This window comes from Choloepus didactylus, chromosome 14, assembly GCF_015220235.1.
Source record: "Choloepus didactylus isolate mChoDid1 chromosome 14, mChoDid1.pri, whole genome shotgun sequence".
Lineage (NCBI taxonomy): Eukaryota > Metazoa > Chordata > Mammalia > Pilosa > Megalonychidae > Choloepus > Choloepus didactylus.
Genome location: NC_051320.1, coordinates 56,498,656 through 56,521,525, shown reverse-complemented (window position 1 = coordinate 56,521,525; position 22,870 = coordinate 56,498,656). Strand labels below are relative to the sequence as shown.

Here is a 22,870-nt window from a genome sequence, read left to right as displayed (position 1 = left end):
ACTTTTTTGATGTGTAAATTTCATATATATTTCACTTATATGCACATGCATGTCCTTGATTCATAGATGTGCATTTATTTTTTGCGGTCGGGGTTACTGCTTCTAGGGGGAGTGGCGGCCGGTAGCCGAGCCCTCAGCTCTCGGGGCTGCTTAAAGGTTACCGGCGGCGGGGGCTCTTTCCCGGAGGCGAGGGCGAGGCGGAGGACGTGGCCAGAGTCCTCGGCGAGAGGCGTGCAAGGAGGGCGGCGATAAGGACAAAAACACTCTTCATCCAGTAGGGGTATGCGCCAAAGAGATTTATTCAGGGGTGATTACAGGTTATATAGGCTGGTAAGAGGGGCAGGGCTGGAAAGGAGGTGAAGTAGCCTAAAATGGCAATATTGAAGGGAGAGGGGCTAGGATTGGTTCTGAGAGGATTCAGGAGCCGTTGCAGCGGGCGGGGGTTGTTCTGGCCACGGTGCATGCGCGCTGGCGGTGGCAGGAGTGGCCTTGGCACCAGGGAGTGAGTGGGTAAGATAAGGAAGTGGGGAAAGGGCAGTTGGGAGAAAGGCGGTTTCCTCCGGCAAGCCTCCCCTGCCAGTGGCATTTTGGGTGAGGAAAAGGGAGCTGCCTTGACCTCGCTCCTCAGGCTCGGGGGGGCTGCAGAGGGCACTCACGCCCGTACCTACTACCCTCCCCAGGGGGTGATCAGGTCCCCTGGCCCAGGCCTGGCAAGCCGAGGTACAAGCTCAGTCCCCGCAATTCCCCTTTCTTTTCTAATTAGAGGAAGAGGCTTTACCGGAGAGGTCCGCTAAGGGTGAGGGAAGGGGGAGGTCAGGGAAGGGAAAAAGGGGTTGACGGTGGTTCAGCGAGGCTGGAGCTTAGTGTTGGTGTGGTGCCCGGGCGCTTGACAAGGGCTTCGCTGCAGCGGGCTGGGCGAAGGTGAGGGGTTTAAAGTTCAGGGGTTTAAAGTTCAGGGGTTTAAAGTTCAGGGGTTCAGAGAAGCTGGAACTCGAGATGAGAGCGATGTTCAGGTGATTGAGAAGGGCCTCGCGGTCGGCGGGTTGACCGGTGACGTTGAGGTTGCGAAGGGTTGGCTGTCATCTTGGAGTGGGGGGCGTCAGAGGTGGCGAGTCGCTGATACTGGATTTGCACGAACGAGGAAAAAAGGGCATCTGTTTGTTTTCTTACAAGCTGGACAATTTTGCGGATGAGGCAGGGTCCTAAGATGAGAGCTAGAATAATTATTAATAGGGGGCCAAGAAAAGGAAGGATGTATGGGAGGATGGGAGTGAAAAAACTGGACCAATAACTGGTGGCTTCACGATCTCTTTTACGCTTTTCCAGTCCCTCTCGGACCCTTTTCAGGCTGTCCTCGACGAGACCTGTGGAATTGGCATATACACAGCACTCTTCTCCTAGGGCGGCGCAGAGGCCTCCTTCTTTGAGGAGGAGAAGGTCAAGACCTCGGCGGTTTTGGAGCACGACTTCAGAGAGGGAATTGACAGAATTTTTTAGATGGTAAATAGCGTTTTGTAGGTGGCGAATGTCCTCGTCAACAGCCGCCCTGAGGTGAGTTAGGGCGGAGCCTTGACTGGCTAGTGCAGCGATTCCGGTGCCAGCGCCGGCAAGACCTAGGAGGGAGGCAATTGTAAGGACGGTGATGGGCTCTCGCTTTTGCAGAAGGGCAGGAGCTGCAGTTCTTTCCAGACGGAGGAAGAAGTCTTCTTCGCTGTGGTATAAGACCCTAGGGATAAGGACAATTAGGAGGCAAGTTTCTTTATATTCACTGATGATATTCGTGCTGAGACAGGGGGTAAGTCCTGTAGAGGAGCAGAGCCATTGGGAGGAGTTATGAGGAATGAGAAATTTTGCCGAGCTGCTGGGAGATGAGTAGCTGGCACAGGCAGTGAGGTCGGGAGAGTTACTGGAGCGAGGACGGACGCACTTTCCCGTATAGGAGACTGAATGAAAGGTTAGGGGGACGGCAGAGGTATTCCAACTGCATTCCGAGGGGCTGTCTTCTGTGCTTTCTGAAAAGGAGAGGTTGGAGGCAACGGGCTCGTACAGTGAGGAAGAGGTGGAGAGGCAGAGCCAGCAGGAGGAGGTAAAATTGGGGTTGGAGGAGTTCACTGAGGCAAAGGCGGCTTGGATGAGGCTGAGGAGGGGAGAGGAATAACGAGAAGGGGGCAGAGGAAGCTGGGGTGGTGGTGTTTGAGATGTAGTTGAAGTGCGTTTAGTTGGAACTAAGGTGCGGCTGGAGAGCTGTGGAAAAAGGGGGTTAATGACTTTATTGGGACCAATGTCAGAGGGTGTTTTTAATGCAGTATTTTGGTATGGTTGGTTTGTAGCCTCTTTTTTTTATAAGAATAAGTGATTTTCGGTCGGTTTCTTTCTCATAGATTCTGAAGCCCCAAGTTTGACCGAGTAACCAGGAGGGATCAGTGGGGAGCTGCACTGTAAGATTAAGATGTGTGCAGGATCCCTTACTTTCTTGGCTGAGCCAGTTAACAGTAGGGAGTTTGCACCCTGTAGGGGCTCACTTTAGGGTAAGGTAATGATCAGGAACAGGAGGCTTTTAATTATTGGCTAATGTTTCACACCCCCAGTATGCACAGTAGTACTCGTTGGGGGAATTACAGTACGATTTTCCAGGATTTGAGGATGGGCACATGTAATATTGGGCCTGGGGGTTACTTACCTTTTGAGTGCAGGTTTCTTCGACTCTGGAGACAAAGGTGGCGAAAGGCTTACTCGGCTCCTGGAAGAGCTTGGTGAATTTATTAGGCCGACAGGTAGAGCAATTGGCAAATGTTCGTAAGGCGATTTCCCAAAGAATAGGCCAAAAGGTGGCAGGTGTATTAATATAAGCAGATGCATTTAGAAACGCTCCAGTGCCCAAATAGGCTTCAGGGGGATGATAGGCTCCAATGGCTGCGTCTTGCTCACTTTGCTTAGCTGCTTCTGCCTGGAAGTGAGCACGCCAGTCAACAAACTGGCCGGGGTTAAAAATTGAACGGGCAAGCGAGGCCCAGTCTTGGGGGATGCAATAGTTCATGGCGAGATCCTGTAGTATTTGGGAAGCATATGGGCTACCTAACCCGTCCTCCTTGACGGCCTTGCGAAGCTGCTTGATAGTATCTAAGTCAATGGGATACCAGTCATGCGGCCTCTGTGGGGTGGGGGCAAGGTTAAGAGGAAAACAGCGAAAAGCACGAGAGAAAGGAGGACACGCTTGCAGAGGACTTGGCGCGGGAGTGGGGGTAGGGGGAGCGTTGCCCCAAGGGTTGCCTTGAGGTGCTGAAGGCAGCCAGGGGTTGTTAGTCGGCAGGGTGGAAGGAGCGGCGGCAGCTGCCGGCAGCGGCTCCGAGGGGGAGCTCGCCGGAGGGAGAGGCGGGAGTGGGAGGCCCCAAGCGTCGCAAGATGGCGGCGCGGTAGGCGTGGCTAAGACACAAGATGGTGGATCAGCCCCGCCCTGTGAAAGGGCGGGGTTCAAGGCATAATATGGTGGACTAACTCCGCCCTGTGGAAGGGCGGGGTAAAGCGTATGCGGTTTCCGGTCCAGCTTAGGGCTGATGTCATCACCAGAGCATTTCCTCCCCTCGATGGAAGAAGAAGGAGGAAGTTCGCCATCTTGGCGTGGCGCAGTGTTATTTTGCTTTTTGGGAGTCACCTCGAGCGCGTTGTTAATCTGCTCGACTAAGGACTCCGTGTCCGAGTCATGATTTGAATTAGTATCGCTATCTGAGTCTGTTGGCTGGGTTGATAGGGCCTCTTTGGATTTAACGGGGCCTCTATCAGGGGGGAGGGAGCCTTGAAGGCAGGAGCGGATGGTTATTAAGGTGGGGAGCAAGCCGGGAGGGAAGCGCTTGCTCTCATGTTCAGACGATCATAAGTAACAGGGTCCCAAAGATGGCAAGTGGTGAGCCATGGGTTAAAGGGCAGCAGGAGATCCCAGTATATCTGCAGCTGCCGGACAGACACTTTACAGCGATGCGTGTCTAGGAGACCCGCTAGAGCACGAACTTGAGGTGCCTGACATGTAGATATACGATTACCCATAGCTGAGGGGAGAGGAGGGGGAGTTGTTCCCGAGCCGGGCCGGCCGGCTGGCGGGGAGGAGAAGGAGGAGTAGTTTACTGAGCAGAGAGAATGAGATAAACTGTGGCTGCAAGGCCGAAGGAGACGGCGAGAGCAGAAAGCAGTGCCCTTTGGCAACGAGAGCAGTCAGGGGGGGCAGTTGCAAAGAGGCACACGGCACCAAATGAGGAAATAAAGATACAAAGAACTACAGCAAAGTAATGGAGGGGAAGAGGGAGAGTGTTAGGAGGAACGGGGGTCATAGAAGTGCGCATACAAGAGGACGAAGAGAGCGTGGGGGAAGGGAGGAGTTCCTACTGGATGAAGAGAGCGTGGGGGAAGGGAGGAGCGGCTTCGGAGCAAGGAACCTCACACGGCTCCGGAAGCGGCGAGGGAGAGGCGGCCCTACCTTGCAGGCGAGGAAACGGGAAGCTGGAGAGGCGTCCGGGCGAGCGAGTGACCTGCCAAACTGTCGTGTGGAGACGTTCCTCACACGGGGCACCAGTTGCGGTCGGGGTTACTGCTTCTAGGGGGAGTGGCGGCCGGTAGCCGAGCCCTCAGCTCTCGGGGCTGCTTAAAGGTTACCGGCGGCGGGGGCTCTTTCCCGGAGGCGAGGGCGAGGCGGAGGACGTGGCCAGAGTCCTCGGCGAGAGGCGTGCAAGGAGGGCGGCGATAAGGACAAAAACACTCTTCATCCAGTAGGGGTATGCGCCAAAGAGATTTATTCAGGGGTGATTACAGGTTATATAGGCTGGTAAGAGGGGCAGGGCTGGAAAGGAGGTGAAGTAGCCTAAAATGGCAATATTGAAGGGAGAGGGGCTAGGATTGGTTCTGAGAGGATTCAGGAGCCGTTGCAGCGGGCGGGGGTTGTTCTGGCCACGGTGCATGCGCGCTGGCGGTGGCAGGAGTGGCCTTGGCACCAGGGAGTGAGTGGGTAAGATAAGGAAGTGGGGAAAGGGCAGTTGGGAGAAAGGCGGTTTCCTCCGGCAAGCCTCCCCTGCCAGTGGCATTTTGGGTGAGGAAAAGGGAGCTGCCTTGACCTCGCTCCTCAGGCTCGGGGGGGCTGCAGAGGGCACTCACGCCCGTACCTACTACCCTCCCCAGGGGGTGATCAGGTCCCCTGGCCCAGGCCTGGCAAGCCGAGGTACAAGCTCAGTCCCCGCAATTTTTTTTGTTTTATATTTATTTGTTTTCTAAAATAAAATGTATTTTATTTTACCCTTATTTTGTAACTTGAAATTTTTTTCATGAATTAATATATTACACAGACTTTTCCCATGTTGTTAAATATTCTATATAGTATTTAATGATACCATAACTTATTGTTTGGTTGTATTCAACCTTAATCACCTATTATTGGGCATTTCGTGATAACCCCTTCCTTACGCCTACCTAAGACTGTTGACTTTTGTTTAAACAATTAGAGCATTGCCTGGCACATAGTAAGCACTGTACATGTGTTTGCCACTATTAATAAATTGCATACTTTTCAATATTATAAACAATAGCCTTATCAATACATTTTCCCATGTCTATGTTTACCATTCCTGTAATTGGCTTTAGATTTGTATTGCCAATCACTTCCAGAAAGTCATACCAATTTAAATCCCATCAGTCGTCTATATACTTCCTATTTCCCCAAACCTTTGCCAGCTCTGAATATTAAATATTTTTTCATTTTTGCCAGGTTGAGAGGTAAATATATATATATATGTATTTGATTACTAGTGACATTGGATATACATTTGTCTTTTGGAATTCCTGTTTTGTGAATTGCCTATTCATATTCTTTGTCTGATTTTCTATGGGGGATGTTTATATTTTTTTCCTATTGCTTTGTATAAATATTAACTCTTTGCCACAAGTAATGCAATCATTTTCTCTGGTTTTTTATTTGCCTCTTAATTTTATTCTTCATGGGTTTTATGTATATATGTAATTGCATATGACTATTCCTTTATTACAACATTTTATCTTTGTATCTTAAAGTGGCATGCCCCACTCAAGATCAGATAAAAATATTCACCTTTATTTCCCTTTAGTTTTTAATGTTTTTTTTTTACACTTAAGTGTTTAAGCTCTCTGGAATTTACTTGGTTAGGCAGTGTGAGAAAAGAGCTAACTTCATTTTCTTTACCAAGTGTTGCCATGATTTAGTGCCAAAATCATTGAATAATCTTTCTACCCCTACTGATTTAAAGACATGCTAAATTCTTATATATATCCACTTGAGTCTGTTTTTATAGCCCTTCACTCATGAGTATGTTTTTGTCAGATTAATTCATTTCTGCTAAGGTTGCTAATTTTACAGCTTGTTGTTTTAAGGCAATACAGGACATTGAGAAAGAATGGGCCAAACCCACACCTGCACAGAGGGAGAAATTAGAGGTGCTCCAGAAAGAAGACAACCAAACAAAGGTGAATCAAATATTGCACTAAGAGAAATCCCTTGGAAGGGAGTTAAAGAAACATATTGGAATTGAACTGTTTCAGTATTTTAATTTATAAACCCAAGAGCAGTATAAGGGGGGCTTTAAAAAAAAAATTAGAATAACTTTATTGATTTTTCTGATTATAAAATTAGTAAAAGTTTATTGTTTAAAGATCCTAAAAGAAATACGGGCAATATATTGTGAATCTTTTGCAAGTTAATTAATATAGATGTTATTTTTAATGACTGCTGAGTATTACATCGTATGGCTATGTTATCATTTAGCTAACCAATTTCCTGTTATTAGACATTCAGGCTGTTTCCAGCTTTTTGCTGCTATAAATCACATAGGCAGTGGGTGCCATGAGGCCCAGGACTGGGTCTAATTTATACATGCTGTGTGTATTCCCAACATCTGGTCTCATCCCTGACTGAAGGTGCCTGAATACTGCAGCCAGTATCCTCTGTCTTTGAACACGTGTTCTCCTGTCCTTTAGAATACGTTTCCAAATGTCCATTTTTAAAGCGTCTGTAAAGGTTGGTACAATTCAGACATACCCTACCCCCTAGCAGTGTATACGAGTATCTGACAAATAAGACATATTTTAATGGAAGAAATGGCCTCTGCCTCTTTGTGTTGTCTTTTTCTATTCTTTAGACTTCCTCAATGTTCACAACCCGAGCCTCAATTTTGAAAAAAATGCTGTCAAAATTCAGAGGACTCATTTATTCTTTGGTTGACACACAAAGTAATTTTTTAAAGGCTCAGACATTTTGGAAATTTTATTTAATGGGGGAAAAAAAGAAGGAAAAAGCACATACTGCCACGGCGTAGGTTTTTTCCCCTTTGTATTTCACTTTAGCTTTGTTGCAAAAATTTGGGAGTTCTCTATAAATATAAAAATGTATATATATATTTTTAAATGTTTGTAAAATTTGTCAACTGCAGCTTCTATTTTGATGGGTAGAATATTGCTGCTATTTTGAACACAATTATAAATCGTGTACATCGTAACCAATTCTAAGTACATCTGCTCTACAATTTTCTTAATTTAGTAAAAATATTATTGTATCACTGTGTTCTACCAAAATTTGTATTATTGCCACAAAAAACAAATTTTATTTTCTACGATGAACTTTTTACTGGAAATTTACCAAAGTATTCATAACAACAGTCTCTTAAAAATTTTACTTTGAGTACCTGATTAGATGAAAAAACATGAACCATTATTAAAATTAACTGATTTTCTTCTGAAACATCTAATTATATTCAGATAAAACTGGCATTATTTAAGTGTTTGTGAAGTTCTTCCATTAATGGAGCCAACACACTAACAACATTAACTCTTTATACTTATATAAGAAACCTTGGAATTGAAAATGAGTGAAGTTAATTTAAAGAATAGTCATTTGCTCTAAATCAGAGATAGACTAACTACAGCCCATGGGACAAATCTGGCCCGCCACCTGTTTTTGTAAATGAGTTTTTATTGGCACACAGCACACTCATTTGTTTATATACTGTCTAAGCTGCTTCTCTGTTACAGTGGCAGAGTTGAGTAGTTGCAATAGAGACCATCTAGCTCCAAAAGCCAAAAATATCAACTTTCTGACTCTTTGCAACTCCTGATATAAATGAAAATATATAAACATAACTTCCACAGCTATACATATTAAATTTTCTTTTTCGGTACAGTCTTCTTAAAAGAACTAATTTTTCAAGTAGATGATCCTTCTAGATTTACGTCTTCTGTTTTTCATTTGTCAATAATATCTCAGTACCCCCTTGTTGAATAGCAAATTCCAGCAAAAGTTTTGAATAAGTTACTTGTTCATCACCAGCTTTCTTGAGAAATATATCTTCGAATATATTTAATTTTAAAATATTTTCATCTTTTAGCTCATTGCAGGCAAGGGTTTATTGTGAAAAAATTTTGTGTTACCAAACAATAAAATAGTTACAGCCTTACACCCAATAATGATAAATAAGAAACTATTATAAGCAAGAGCATTAGACTACTCTCTGTGTGCTCTGTGGTAAGATTATTCAGATTCTCCTGCCCTCCCCGCAAAACAAAACAAAACAAAACATTTTATCATGTGCACACAACCTATAATTTCTGATGTTTTCCACTGACCCACCAACTGGAGGCCCAGCAGCTTAATGCATCTCCCAAGCTGCAGCATGGGCCACAGTGTAACGAGCTGGTGCAGCACAGCCCTGGGAGAGACGACAGCCTCAAACACTTCCCCACCAGTATGAGGCCAGAAGAAATCAGCGCATGTTTCATTTTATCAGCTAACACTTCATGTAGTCTTTGAAAGGCAGGTGTAAGTTACGTTACTTCAGGAAAGGATCAGAAAAGAACCAGATTCCTCACTGGGTGGTCTTTCTTCAGATTAAACCATGTTTCAAAGTGAGAACTCTGTTCTCTGCACACGCATCTCACATACCATTATGTGGGAGCTTGGTGAAAGCTGGAAGAACAGAAAGGTCACCAAGCCAATGACAGCTCCTTTAAATGCAATCATTACATATATATATATATATATATATATATATATATATATATATATATTTAATACATTTAAAGTCCTGGACTGATGTTAACTGGACAGGATGCTGGGGACACAGAGTAAACTGCAACTGTCCTGTGTTCTTAGGTCACTTCAGGAGCAGAGGGAAAAGCTGAACATTAAAAATGACACAAAAGTGTTCGTAGGCATTTTGGGGCTGTACGGCGCTCTCCTTAGAAAACAGAGCTACTTTTGTGCTCATTTTACTGCCATTTCCAAAATCTCTTCCTCTGACAATTAGTACCAGCATCATGTAAAGTAAAAATTAACTAATTTCCTCCCACATAGATCCCAGCTTAGTTTTTTTAAAGGTGGCATTTAAAATGTATGTTTTTGTTTATTTTGCTATGTTATAACCAGCTGAGACAGAAGCATATCTAGTCATTCATTTTATTCACTCCATCTTTTATTCATGCAGTCATCAAACATTTTCATTCCCGCTTTGTACCAAGCACTGTGACAGGATCAGGGACGCAATGGTGAACAAGGCAGAAATGGGCCCTGCTGTGGCAGGACATGCTGTAAGCTTCCCAGGGCTTGTTGCCAGAGAGCTCAAGGGACATTGTCTTCATGCATATTGTCCAGAAGAAACAGGCGCTTTCACTGTGGCTGGATTCTGTTCGTTTTTGTAGAATGGCAGTCACTTCTGGATAAAGTTTTGAGCTGCTTTAGTTGGTCTTTCTCTCCCCTACCCCAGTTTTTGGTGCTGTCTCGGGAGGTGCATCACTATGGCTACATGCAGCTGGATCCCTGTATCTGTGACTACCCAGAACCGGGCTGTGAGGCTGTCGTCTCTGTCGGCAATGATCAGATCAGCTGCTGCATAACCCTGCCCGATAACAAAACCCAGGATGTTGTCTTCCAGATGAACAAGGTGAAGTGCTGGCAGGTCACTTTCCTGGTGAGTATCTTGGCACCTTGCCTCACCAAGGAATTCTCCATGCATGATTTCTCTCGGGATTCTCAATTCTATTCCATTGATCTATATGTCTATCTACATGTCTACCATTGTCTTGACTACTATTGCTTTGTATTAAGTTATGAAATCAGAAGTGTGAGTCCTTCAACTTTGTTCTTTTTCAAGATTTTTCGGCTCTTCTGGGTCTCTTGAGTTTCCATATGAACTTTAGAATCAACTTGTCAATTTCTACAAAGAAGTCACCTGGGATTCTGATAGGGATTGCATTTACTCTGTAGATAAATTTGGCAAGTATTATCATCTTAACAATATAAAGTCTTCCAATCCATGAACATGGGATGTCTTTCCATTTATTTAGATCTCTTTTAATTTCTTTCAACAATGTTTTGTAGTTCTCAGTATATGTTTTACACTTCTTTTGTTAAATTTATTCCTAAGTATTTTGTTCTTTTTGTTGCTACTGCAAACAGAATTTTTAAAATTTCATTTTTAATTGTCCATTGCAAGTGTATAGGGATACAATTAATTTTTTAGATTGATCTTGTAACCTGCAACCCTGCTGAATTTATTACTTCTAATAGGTTTTTTTTTTAATTTTTATCTTGAAATAAATTCAAACTTACAGTAACAGTTGCAAAAATAATACAAACCCCATACACAGAACTCCAGCATACCCCAAGCCCCCTCCACTGATACCCCAATCTACCAACTTTAATATTTCATCACTGTCCTAGTTTGCTAATGCTGTCGGAATGCAAAACACCAGAAATGGATCGGCTTTTATAAAAGGGGAGGTTTATTTGGTTACAAAGTTACAGTCTTAAGGCCATAACATGTCCATCAACAAAGGATACCTTCGCTGGAGGATGGCCAATGATGTCCAGAAAATCTCTGCTGGGAAGGCACCTGGCTGGTGTCTGCTCCAAAGTTCTGGTTTCAAAATGGCTTTCTCCCAGGATGTTCCTCTCTAGGCTGCAGTTCCTCAAAAATGTCACTCCCAGTTGCTCTTGGGGTGTTTGTCCTCTCTTAGCTTCTCTGGAGCAAGAGTCTGCTTTCAACAGCCTTCTTCAAACTGTCTCTCATCTGCAGCTACTCTCTCAGCTTCTGTGCATTCTTCAAAGTGTCCCTCTTAGCTGTAGCTCCTCTTCAAAATGTCACTCTCAACTGCACTGAGTTCCTTCTGTTTGTCAGCTCATTTATATGTCTCCAGTGATTTAATTTAGACCCACCCTGAATGGGTGGGGTAACACCTCCATGGAAATTATCCAATCAGAGTCATCACTCACAGTTGGGTGGGGCACATCTCCATGGAAACACTCAAAGAATTACAATCTAATCAACACTGATACGTCTGCCCACACAAGATTCCATCAAAGATAATGGCGTTTGGGGGGACATAATACATTCAAACCAGCAGTCACTTTACCATTTCTTTCTTTCCCTCCCTCCCTCTGTCCCTCCCTGTCTATCATACATCATCTATTGCTCTGTCTTCTGAACATATACGAGCAAGTTGCACACATCCTTGAACAAATAATATAATTCACATATACATTTCCTATGAACAAGAATATTCATTTATGTAATCACATTAAGTTTAGTTAAGAAGTTCAAGAAATTTAACATTGATAAAAAGCTTACATTCTATATTTCATTTTTTTCTTATGTCCCAGTTGTGTCCTTTTGAGCCTTTTCTCCTCTATTCTTAGATCTCATCCAGGATCATCTATGGCGTTTAATTGTCATTATCTATTTAGACTGTCTTTTTTTTTCAATTGTGGAAACACATATACAGCATAAATCTTCCTATTCCCCAACAATTTCTTTGAATACTCTTTCTAGACCTTTACCCTTCTCTTCCTCTTCTGGGACACCAATGAGTCTTATATTTGGACATTTTATTTTATCTGTCATATCCCTGAGATCCATTTTGATTTTTTCGATTTTTTCCCCATTTTTCTTTTGTTCTTTCATTTTCCTTTCTGTGGTTCTCAAGGTTGCTGAGTCATTGTTCAGCTTCCTCTGGTCTTGTACTATGAGTATCCAGAATCTTTTTAATTTGGTCAACAGTTTCTTTTATTTCCATAAGATCATCTATTTTTTTATTTACTCTTGCAATTTCTTCTTTATGCTTTTCTAGGGTCTTCTTCATGTCCTTTATATCCTGTGCCATGCTCTTCTTCATGTCCTTTATATCCTGTGCCATGCTCTCATTGTTTGTCTTTAGTTCTTTGATTAATTGCTCCAAGTACCATGTCTCCTCTGATCTTTTGATTTGGGTGTTTGGGTGTTGGTTTTCCATATCGTCTGGTTTTTTCATATGCTTTAAAATTTTCTATTGTTTTTGGCCTCTTGACATTTGCTTTACTTGATAGGGTATTTTTTAGGATATGAAGGATTATTCAGACACCAATCTCTAATTTTCAGATCTATAGCTTGGTGGTGTACACTGTCTCTAACTAACCAGCAGATGGCATCCGTGAGTCACCTGTTCCCCTCAAGTCAGTTCTCCCCAGCTTTGTCTTTGTGGTGTGTGGGAGTCTGGTTCTTGTGGGGTCCAATTTGTGCACCAAGTTTGGGTGGGTTGTTGGTGCTGTCAAACCTCCCAGGTGTTCCTGGAGATTTAAGGCTGTTGCAAGAGTCTAAACCTTCATTTCAGTCTCACCAGATTGTCTCTGTCACTGACCCACAAGTCCTTGGTATTGGTGTAGGGTCCCTGGGATTTCCGGGTGGGTTCCTCTTCCCAGATGTGCCCTTCTAGGGCCTCTGCTGAGGGAAGGCTGTGCTACGTCACAAGTGTGTGCTGTCCCTCAAGGGAAGCCCTGGGTCGCTGGGTTGTGCAGGGCCATTCCCAGCCTGCTGTAAAGATGGCTGAATGAGGCATATTAATTTCTCCCTTTTCGTACAGCTCCACCTTCCCAGCTCTGGGACATTTAGCTGTGGGTGTGTGAAAGGCTATTGTCCATGCCTGATATTGTGGCGTGTGCACGGTGTTGCCAGAAACACTTCCTGTCACACTGGGTCCCTTGGTGCGGCTCTGGGCTGCAGCTCCAGCGCCAGGCAGGAGCGTTCCCATCCTGCTGGGAAGATGACTGCAAGGGACATGTTTTTTTTCCCCTTTTGGCTCACTTCTGCCCTCCTCACTTGGAGACAACTAGCAGTGGGTGCGTGAAAGGCTATCTTCCACACCAGATATTGAGGCATTCGCACAGCACTTTCCTGCCACACTTCACTGTGTGGTTCTCGCTGCCATATCTGCAGCCGCTTTTGGGTTGTTGTTTTTTTTAAAAAAAGAACTAGTCTGCCTTCAAACGCCAACCCACGGTTTCCCCACACCACAGCATGGCTGCCAGACATTCAGCAGGCTCGCTCACTTATTTCAGAATGCAGATTCCTGGTTTCACCAAGTGCACGGTCCTTGTGAATTTAGCAGACCTTGTCCAGCTGGTGCGTAGCTGGAACTGGTGTTCTGGGTCACTTTCTGACCTCTATCTAGTATTTTTCATGGAGGTGTTTTTTTGCCCTGTCTCTCCTAGCCACCATCTTAGGTTTTCTGATCTCTAATAGGTTTTTAAAAGCAGATTCCTTAGAATTTTCTATATATAAGATCATGTTATATATGAATGGAGATAGTTTTAATTCTTCCTCTCCAATTTGAATGCCTTTTATTTTTTTTCTTGCCTAATTGCCCTAGCTAGAAACTCCGGTACAATGCTGAATGAATAGAAGTGATGAGAGTAGACATTCTTGTCCTGTTCCTGATCTTGAGAGGAAAGCATCTGGTCTTTGAGCATTAAATGGCAATGTTAGCTACAAGGTTTTCATAGATACCCTTTATCAGGTTGAAGAGGTTTTTTGAGTGTTTTTATCATTAAAGGGTGTTGGATTTTTCCAAATGCTTTTTCTGAGTCTGAGATGAGCATGTGGTTTTTTTTTTTTTTTTTTTAATTTTATTGAGATGGTGTATTACATTACTTGATTTTTGCAGGTTAAACTAACTTTGCATTCCTGCAATAAACCCACTTGGTTATGGTGTATAATTCTTGTTATATATTGTTAGATTCAATTTGCTAGTATTTTGTTGAGAATTTTTGCATCTATATTCATAAGTGATTTTGGTCTATAGTTTCTTTTTTTGTGATGCCCTTGTCTGATTTTGGTATCAGGGAGGACCCCTCTCTCTCTTTGTTATTCTGTCCAACAAATTGTAACCTTGACTTCTTCAAACTTTTATCTTTTTCCTCTACTCAGCAAGAGCCCTGGGCTCTGTTTGGGTTTCCCCTACCTGCACTGCATCCTGGAAACTCCTCCAGGCAGTATGCTGGGATAATTGTTGGACTCAACTCATTATTTTTCCTTCTCTCAAGGTTAACGATCCTGCACTATCTGTTGTTCAGTGTCCGAAAACAGTTGTTTCGAGGTCATTTTTTACACTGATGCTATCATATCAACATGTCTAAAATATAAATCTAATTGTGCTATTATCCAACTTTAAATTTTTTTAATGGATGTCTGTTGCCCTCAAGATAAAGTCCAGATTCCTTAACAGAGCTTATGAAACCTGTAACAGTGTCTTGCTCTGTGGCAAGCAATAGAAACCAACACTTCTGGCTTTCGTGGAAAAAGAGATTTATTGAGAGGCTATAAAGTAAATCACTGATTCAAAGGAAAAACTGAAGAACAGGCTTAGGAAAAGTCAGGAACCAAAGGGGCTGAAGGTTTCTAAGAAACAGGAACTCTTTGTCAGGACCTGCTCCTTGGATCCCTCTACTCTGGAGACAAATGAGGGGCCTGGAGTGTATTTGTCCAGTTGGCCCAGGCCTGGGTCTTGCATCACCCTCCGGCAGGACAGAGTACCCTAACACCACCAAGACAGCCACAGCGGAAGAGGGATGGTTGCTCCAAGGGAATTAAAGCCTCCATTACTAGGAGGAAGAGGAATAATAGATGCCATATAAGCAAAAATCACAGATGTTCCCTACCAGAGTCTCAGGGAACTGGTCCTTCCCGGCCTCTCTAAGCCTCTCCTCTCACCATACGCCATGACGTGGAGCCTGTGCTACAGCCATGCTCTCTCCCTCAGTGCCTCCAACTTGCTAGGCTCCCTCATCCCTGCACCCCCTCTCCCAAACTAAAACAAAAACCGAAAACTAACACAACAAATGTGGATAACTTCTCCTTTGGCTCAGATGCCCCTCCCTCTAGGAAGCTCCTTTACCCTCCCAGTCTGAGTTAGGCACCCATCTGATTTGCTTCCAAAGGGCTGTGTTTGCTTCCCTTATTACACTTATTATTTCAAATTGAGGTGATTTACTTTCATGGCTCCTCAATAGTACTAGCACCTTGGGATTAGGGACAATATCATTTGTTTTTAATTTTGCCCAGCACATAATAGACACTTAAGTTTCTGTTGAATTTCAAAGAAAATCTTTTCCTCTGTAGGGGACTGTGCTGGATATGGATGGGCCCCTGCGAACTCTCAACCAGAACTTAGAGCTCAGATTTAAGTACAGCGAGGACAGTCGCTGCCAATGGGTTGTTTTTTATACCAAACAGGTGAGTTTGCACGGCAGCGCATGGAAAACCTCTGTGCTGAAATGCTGTCTTGCTTGCAAGGGTAGACAAAGCCCATTACCCTAATCCAACCCCAGCAGGGCACTAGAGTGTGCTACAAACCCTCTTTTTGATCCATAATACCTTTTATTTAGTTTGTTTTTTGTTTTATTTTATTTTACTAGTCACTATAGCCTTCGTATCAGTTGGAAATGAATCTAGTTAACAAATAACAGAAGACTCAACTGACAGTGACTTAGACCAGGGGTTGGCAGACAATTTTTTAAAGGGCCAGATGTAAATATTTTAGGCTTTGTGGGCCATACGTTGTCTGTTGCAAAAGCTCAGCTCTGTTCATTGTAGCACAAAAGCAGCTATAGACAATATAAAATCAAATGGGTATGGCTATAATCCATTAAAACTTTAATTACAAAAATAGATTATAGGCTAGATTTAGTCCACAGGCCATAGTTTGCTAACTCCTAGCTTAGATAATAGAGATTTTTTATTCTCTCACTTAGTAAGAACACTGAAAATAGATAGATAACTGTCATCCCTATCATTCTCTTGGCCATTTCCAAGCAGATAAATGACCTTTTATTTGGAAAGCAGAAACTTTTCCCCATTATCATAGCCCCCACTATGTCTCATGGGCCAGAACTGGGTCACATGGCCACCCCTAGCTGCAAGGGAGTCTGGGAACCAAGTATCTACTAAAGAGGAACAGAATGTGTGATTGGTTAGAGTGAAAGAGATTCATTGCCTGGGCATGGATACTTTGTAATCCCAAATTAAATCACGGTTCTGTTAGCAAGGAAGAAGGGGACGAATGATTTTGGGTAGGTATCAGTATCTGCCAGAGACTTCGAGTTAAAACTGGAATAAGAATCCTAAGAAGTAATCTAATTTTCTAAACACCAAATCCAATTGAAAAATTATTCAACCAACGTAAACTATTTCAAATTGGAATCAAACCTATAAATGTTCTAAAACAGAATCAAAGTATCAAAGTAATCTTTGCATCAACATTATATTCTTCAATTTGAGTCCCTGCTTATCATACTAAGTACCAAGGAATATTCTGGTTTCAAGTAACCAAAGCCCCCATTCAACTCTATGCTTCTTGTACAGTTGTAGTCATGAGATAATAGATATCAAAGTCCTCTAAAAAACACAAAGTCCTATACCAAAATCTTAGATTAAGGAGATGGGACTTCAGGTTCACCTTAAATATGAAACATCCATAGGATAGTTTGGCTGAGGCAAGATTTGCAGTGCCTTGGAGAGATGGAGAGAGATTTGGGCAGTGAAACCACCCCCTGGAATGCTAAGTGCAGTAGTTAAATTTTATTATTGTCTTTTAATCTAGTCGGTACCTATGAGCTTAAGCCAGTATACAGAGATGCAATAAACATTCTTCTAAAGGTTTCCTAGGAAAGTCTTATTTTGTTTGGAGTTGGGTTTATTGATATGTACCCAAAGGCTACCTTTGCAAAAGACAGAAATGTGGCTTATGTGCCTTACACATACAATTGAGAACTTGGGCCCAAATCTCCTCTAAGTCCTTTAAATGAAAGCTCTATCCCTTTACATTTAATCATCTTTACGTGGTTTGCAGCAGAGTCCTAGTGTACGTTGTATAGGAATGTAGGATTGGTTCACCGTCCCTGGAACACTGTTAAACATCTTCCTAGCTGCATCAGCTCAGGGTTTTGATGTTAAACTATTTCGTACCCAGGTTTTGTGTAGGTTACATGTATTCACAGCTAAATAGGCCTCATTCATAGCAAAACTGGGGATTTGTCAAAATTTGTCTTTGCATATAAACCATGTTAGCTCTGGTGCTCTTCCTTACTGGTGGCAGTCCTTTTCCTCTCTCCTCCCTCCTTTCTCTTCCTTTAAAAAAAATGAATTCCTATCATGCTGTACAGCCCTGCAAGATCTCAAGATGTTACCTGGGTATAGCTCATGCTCCCTCTGATTCGGCTTTCTCTGCCCCACCTTCCAAGTGCCTTCACTTTGGCTTCCACTTCAACCTGGGTTTTCTCTCTTCCCCTTCATCTTCTCTCCATCTCCCTCCCAGCACAGCAAGCACCCTTGAGCACACAACCTGTAATGGGGCAGAAAAAGAAAACAGTAATCCAAGGATCAAGAACAGGACAAGGGAAAGAAAGGTTGGGTGGGAAAAGAGTAAATAGGAAAATCATAAGGACCTTTAAATTTGGCACATGGGGTGATCCTGGAACAAGGAAGCCCCAGCTTTTGTGCAGTAAGATGTGTAACCTTGTATATGTTGGCAGTAACAATGATAATTAAACCAAGGTGATATTGGGGACAACTATCAGTTTTGAAAGTGATGATTAAAGATTCTGGAAAAGCAAGAAAGTGAAAACAAAAACAATTAAAAAAAATTCAGTAAGAGCAGTAAGGTGCTAATGCTTTCAAAAAGACAGGTTATGTCTAATAATAGGCCTCTCAATAATTATATATGCAATTAAATATTTGATTGATTGCCATTAGTTTGATTACAATAAGCAGTTTGTATTGTTTTTTGCTGATAAGATCTTTTGCCGACAAAATAATAAGGAAAATGTAATAGGAGGGAGTAGTTTGTTTGTTTGTTTATATCATCTACTCTAAGGTTATGAGAGTAACTGACCTGAAAAAGACACATTTTAAGACAGTGTGAGAAGTGGCTAATTGACTAATCAGAGTAAGAAGGACCCAGATGACTTTTTAATATTAATTCAGCTGAGAGGAGATATTGACAGGGCAGATGGTGAATGGCACTGAAAGGCAGATTTAACTTATTTACTCTTTGTTTCCTAGTTCCTGTAAATTTTTTGGTGCATTTCTCATATTTATATTGGTAAATTTTTTCATTAGAGAAGTTGTAGGGTTATGGAAAAATCATGCAAAAAGTACAGAGATCCCATATACCACCCCCAACTCCCCCCCCCCCCCCGCCACACACACACACTCACACAGTTTTCCCTATTGTTAACACTTTGCACTGGTGTGGTACCTTTGTTACAACTGATGAAACAATATTATTATAGTAATATCATTAACTGATAGTCCATAGTTTATATTACAGTTTACTGTTTGTGTTGTACAGTTCTATAGCTTTTAAAAATTTTTATTCTGTTAACACATACAACCTAAAATTTCCCCTATTAACTATATTCAAATATATAATTCGGTGGTGTTAATTACATTCCCAATTCACCGTCACCACCATACATTACCAAAACTTTCCTATCAGCAAGGGGTTAGTTTTAAGAGGGAAAAAGGTTAGTACTGAGATCGCAGCCATTTTTCATCTGTCCTTTAAAAATCTGTAAATATAGCCATGTAATTGAGAAAATTTAAGGTTATTTGCCAATTACATCTTATGCAAATTTCTGGAAAGTAAAGAAGAAATCCACATTCTCGACAATGTAGTATTGGAGGACAGAGCTCAAAATCTGCTTTGTGGTGGGAAGAAGGAAGAGAATGAAGGTCTCGTCAGTTGAGAGATGTTTATTTCTGGGTTTCTTAGGCTTTTTTGCTGAGTAACTGCTTGAAAAAGATGATCACAGAAAAGATGGTAAAGCTAGCTGCAGAGAATCCAGAAATGGTAAGCACTCTTATCTGTGTCTGTTTTTTCTTGTAAGTTCCCACTGTCAGTTGACAGTCGGAGACCAAGTAACACTGATGGATTCCCAGGGCCAGCATGTCTCATCCTTGAGTGGGGGGAGTCCAGACCCACAGAAGTGAGCTCCGTTTCCCCCTGGGGATTGGTGGGGCGCTCCTGCGCCAGAATGGCAGGCGGAAGGAAGCCTGTCGTTAAGAGTTCAAGTCATTTTTCCAAAGAGGAGTCATCTTTGCATGGCCAAGAACTCTTTAACCCTCCTCTCTGTTCCCTAATGTTTTAATTTATATTTAGTCCTTTGTATGAGGATGGATGGATGGATGACATCTTTACTTACACATTGGCCTTTAGTAGGCTTTGCAGCTTTTTTCTAAAAGAATAGTTGCATTTTATATTTATTTATCTTTCTCTAGAACTGGAAATATTTTTCCAGGGAAAGTGTAATTCACTGTCTCTTGGTGTTTGAACAATTCAAAATGTACTTGAGAGGAGCAAATTAAAGCAATAAAGGAATCAAGGACGCTCTTTAAAAAAAGAGTTAATAACACCCAACCTCTTATGTAGGATGGCCTCCCATAAGCTCTGATCATTATATGTTAAAAAGAAGAAGAAAATAATTTACTGAAGTAATCCCATTAAAAGAGAAGTGCTCTCATATGTGGATGAATAAAATGTAAGCTACTTGATGCAGGAAATACTTGTACAATGAATAGTAAAGAGTTTGCTCAACAGAATGGAGAGCATGGTGATCTATTTAAATTTTGAAAGAAAAAACAACCACACTAACTACATTCCTCAGATTTGCATGTGGATCGAAATCTATAGTTTATCACTGGCTGACAGCAAAATCAGTGTATTAGTTGATACTTGTATTGCTTTACCTAAATACTCAACACATTTTATTTGTACAAACTCTTTATTTATTTATTTTGGTTCTTGGAAAGAAAAGTGAAGACTTTCCTCTTGAAAGTTGAATTTTCAAGTTTTGTTGATGTTGAAGGGGTGGTCCATATTTCAATCTGGAACTTCATCTACAAACCCTTGGATAGAATGAGATCCTGGAAGGTGACAAGAAGAGACAGATTAGCTGTTTGAATTCATGGTTAGTTCACACAAAGTGCAATCCACACAAAGCACAGTTGACTAGAACAAGTAATTTTGCGAAGCTTAAAGTAACCATATAGATGCATGACTGTGACATTCAGTGATTTCCTAGATAAGCATATAAAGTCTGAACTAACACATATCACTGACAGAAGGCTTGTATAGACTAGGACCAGAGGTCTCTATTTTGCAAAACAAGTTCTGATGCCAAGATTTTGATAAATGTGAAGAATGTGGACTGAGAAATTGAGGAAATGGTAACCAAATTAGCTCCATAATAAAGTAGATGGTCCCTAGAAGAAGCTTAAATAGTACTAAAAAGAAGGAAGGAAGGAAGGGAGGGAGGGAGGGAGGAATTTTAGTGCTAACTTAAAGTTAATTAGCTAAGATTAGCTTTAGACAATGTTTTCAGAGATAACACCTGAACCGTTTATGAAGAGATTATTCAAATTTGCGGTCAAACAATATTTTTCTTTAGAAAAATTTAAACACCCAACACACACACACACACACACACACACACGTCTTGTTAAATTCTTATAGGCAATATTAGCCACAAACCAGAAGAAGAACAAAAGTGTAGCATTCTTCCTAAAGCCATGCTTCTACACAAAAGCCTAAATAAATTTTGTTAATATTTGCTACTTTAGAGTAAAATCATGATTTTTTGTTTGTAAATAAAGTGTGTTAGGATTAGGTTCAACTGCATATAACAGAAAACAAAAGACAAAAGAATATCTTAAACAGAATAGAAATTTGTTCCTCTCTCATCTAAAAACAGCACAGAAGTAGGCAGTCTAGGACTGGGATGGTTGCTCCATGATGTCACCAGAGGCCTTTCTGCTCTGCTCTCTTCAGTGTGTGGTTTTCACCTCATGTCCAAGATGGCTGCTGGAGATCCAGTCATTACATTCACATTATAGGCAACAGGACTGAGGAAGATAGGAAGAAGGGCTCACTTCTTTTCTTCTAAGGAGGATTCTCAGAAGTCTCACATAGAATGTCTGCTTGTAGCTCACTGACTAGAAGTTAGTCACACCACATAGCCACACTTAGCTGCAAGGAAGTCTGGTAAATGTAATCTTTTAGTAGAGTGTATCATCTCTTAGAATACATTTGGGTGTTGTTAATAAGGAGAGAGGGCAGAATGGATAATGGAGTAGACTACCAGTAGTCTCTGCTATGTAAAGAATTCCAGAAGACACCAAGAAAACAAAGGAGATGTATTTTACACAGACGTGTTTCCAAAGACTTTCTGATATAGTCACCCATAATCTGAATACACAAGAGGTACATCAAGAATATGATGGTGAATAATTTTCCAAATTGAAATATAATTTATATTTTAATAATCCATACTTTGTTTTATTAGTTAAATGTCCTCCTCTATATTCTATAAATAATAAGCAATAGTAAATAATTTAAGTAATTCATTCCTTTATTCTATCATTTACAAATGCCTATTGTCCCTGGGTAGGAACTGAATATCCAGTGTCAAGATGTTCATTTTTTTTTTAAATCATATTTTTTATTGTAGAATATGACATATATACATAGCTCATTTGCTGGAGGAAAAAGGCATTTAGTAAAGAGGCATTTACAATTTTGGAGTGATAAGCACTATGCCATGTTTGCAATAGTCACATACCAAATAGTTAAGAGTAGTTCATTTCTTTTCCAGTAAGAAAAACCTAAGGACTCTCCCCCAAAACCTGGCTAGGTCACACTTATTAGGTGTGCCAGCCGCTTTCTGCTTGCCTGTCCAGATCTAGTCTCCACTCTTCTCTAACCTGTTCTGTGTCCCAGGAGACTGACTTTTGCGTACCACAACCTCACTCTCTGACCTGTGATTGGAGAGTGTGAGGAAAGTGAGATTGGAGTATTTATTTCTCCACCTCTGACCCTGCTGGGTCTCTGTGGTGGGCATGTCCCTCTAATGAGGCCCACAGTGTCTGTCAGGCCGCCTGTCCCTACAGCTACAGCTACTCTCTCTGCTTCCAGTAATAGCTCTTCCCTTCCCCCTTCAGGCCTGCAGGTGATAAAATGTCTGCCCCCAACCCCAGCCCACCACCACCACCACCACCACCATCAAACCCCTTGTTGCTAATCCCTGGGAGCTCCAACATCCCTTCTTGGTTTATTTTAAACCTGCCCACACCTCCATTAAATAGTTAATAGTTCCCCTTAAAAAAATTTATTGTGGCAACATATACATAGTGTAAAATTTCCCATTTTAGCCATTTTAATGTTCAACTCAGTGGTATTAATTACATTCAAAATGTTTTGCAACCATCACCACCATCCATTAAAAAAACATTTTCATCACTCCAAATAGAATCTCTGTACCATTAAGCAATATCTCTTCATTCCCTTCTCCGCCTTTCCCCCATAACCTCTAGGCTTCTTTCTGTCTCTATAAATTTACTTATTTTAGATATTTCATATAAGAAAAATCATTCAATATTTGTTCTTTTGTGTTATTTCGCTCCCCATATTTTCAAGTATGTTTCATTTACTCCATGGTGTGGCATGTATCAGAACTTCATTCCTTTTTATGGCTGCATAATATTCCACCTTATATATGTAAAACATC

The 22,870-nt window shown here is 41.8% G+C and overlaps 1 protein-coding gene across 5 annotated transcripts in view; it reads left to right on the top strand.

Annotated features, from left to right (window-relative positions):
- SNX31 (sorting nexin 31) overlaps positions 1 to 22,870 on the top strand; it is a 100,778-nt gene that overhangs the window by 71,569 nt on the left and 6,339 nt on the right. For 3 of the 5 annotated variants that reach the window (XM_037803257.1, XM_037803256.1, XM_037803260.1), the window contains exons 9-12: positions 6,385 to 6,477; positions 9,765 to 9,968; positions 15,429 to 15,542; positions 19,081 to 19,158. In XM_037803257.1, coding sequence (XP_037659185.1) covers positions 6,385 to 6,477; positions 9,765 to 9,968; positions 15,429 to 15,542; positions 19,081 to 19,158 — 489 coding nt within the window. The remainder of the gene's footprint in view (positions 1 to 6,384; positions 6,478 to 9,764; positions 9,969 to 15,428; positions 15,543 to 19,080; positions 19,159 to 22,870) is intronic. The other 2 variants (XM_037803259.1, XM_037803258.1) reach the window with 1 other exon arrangement.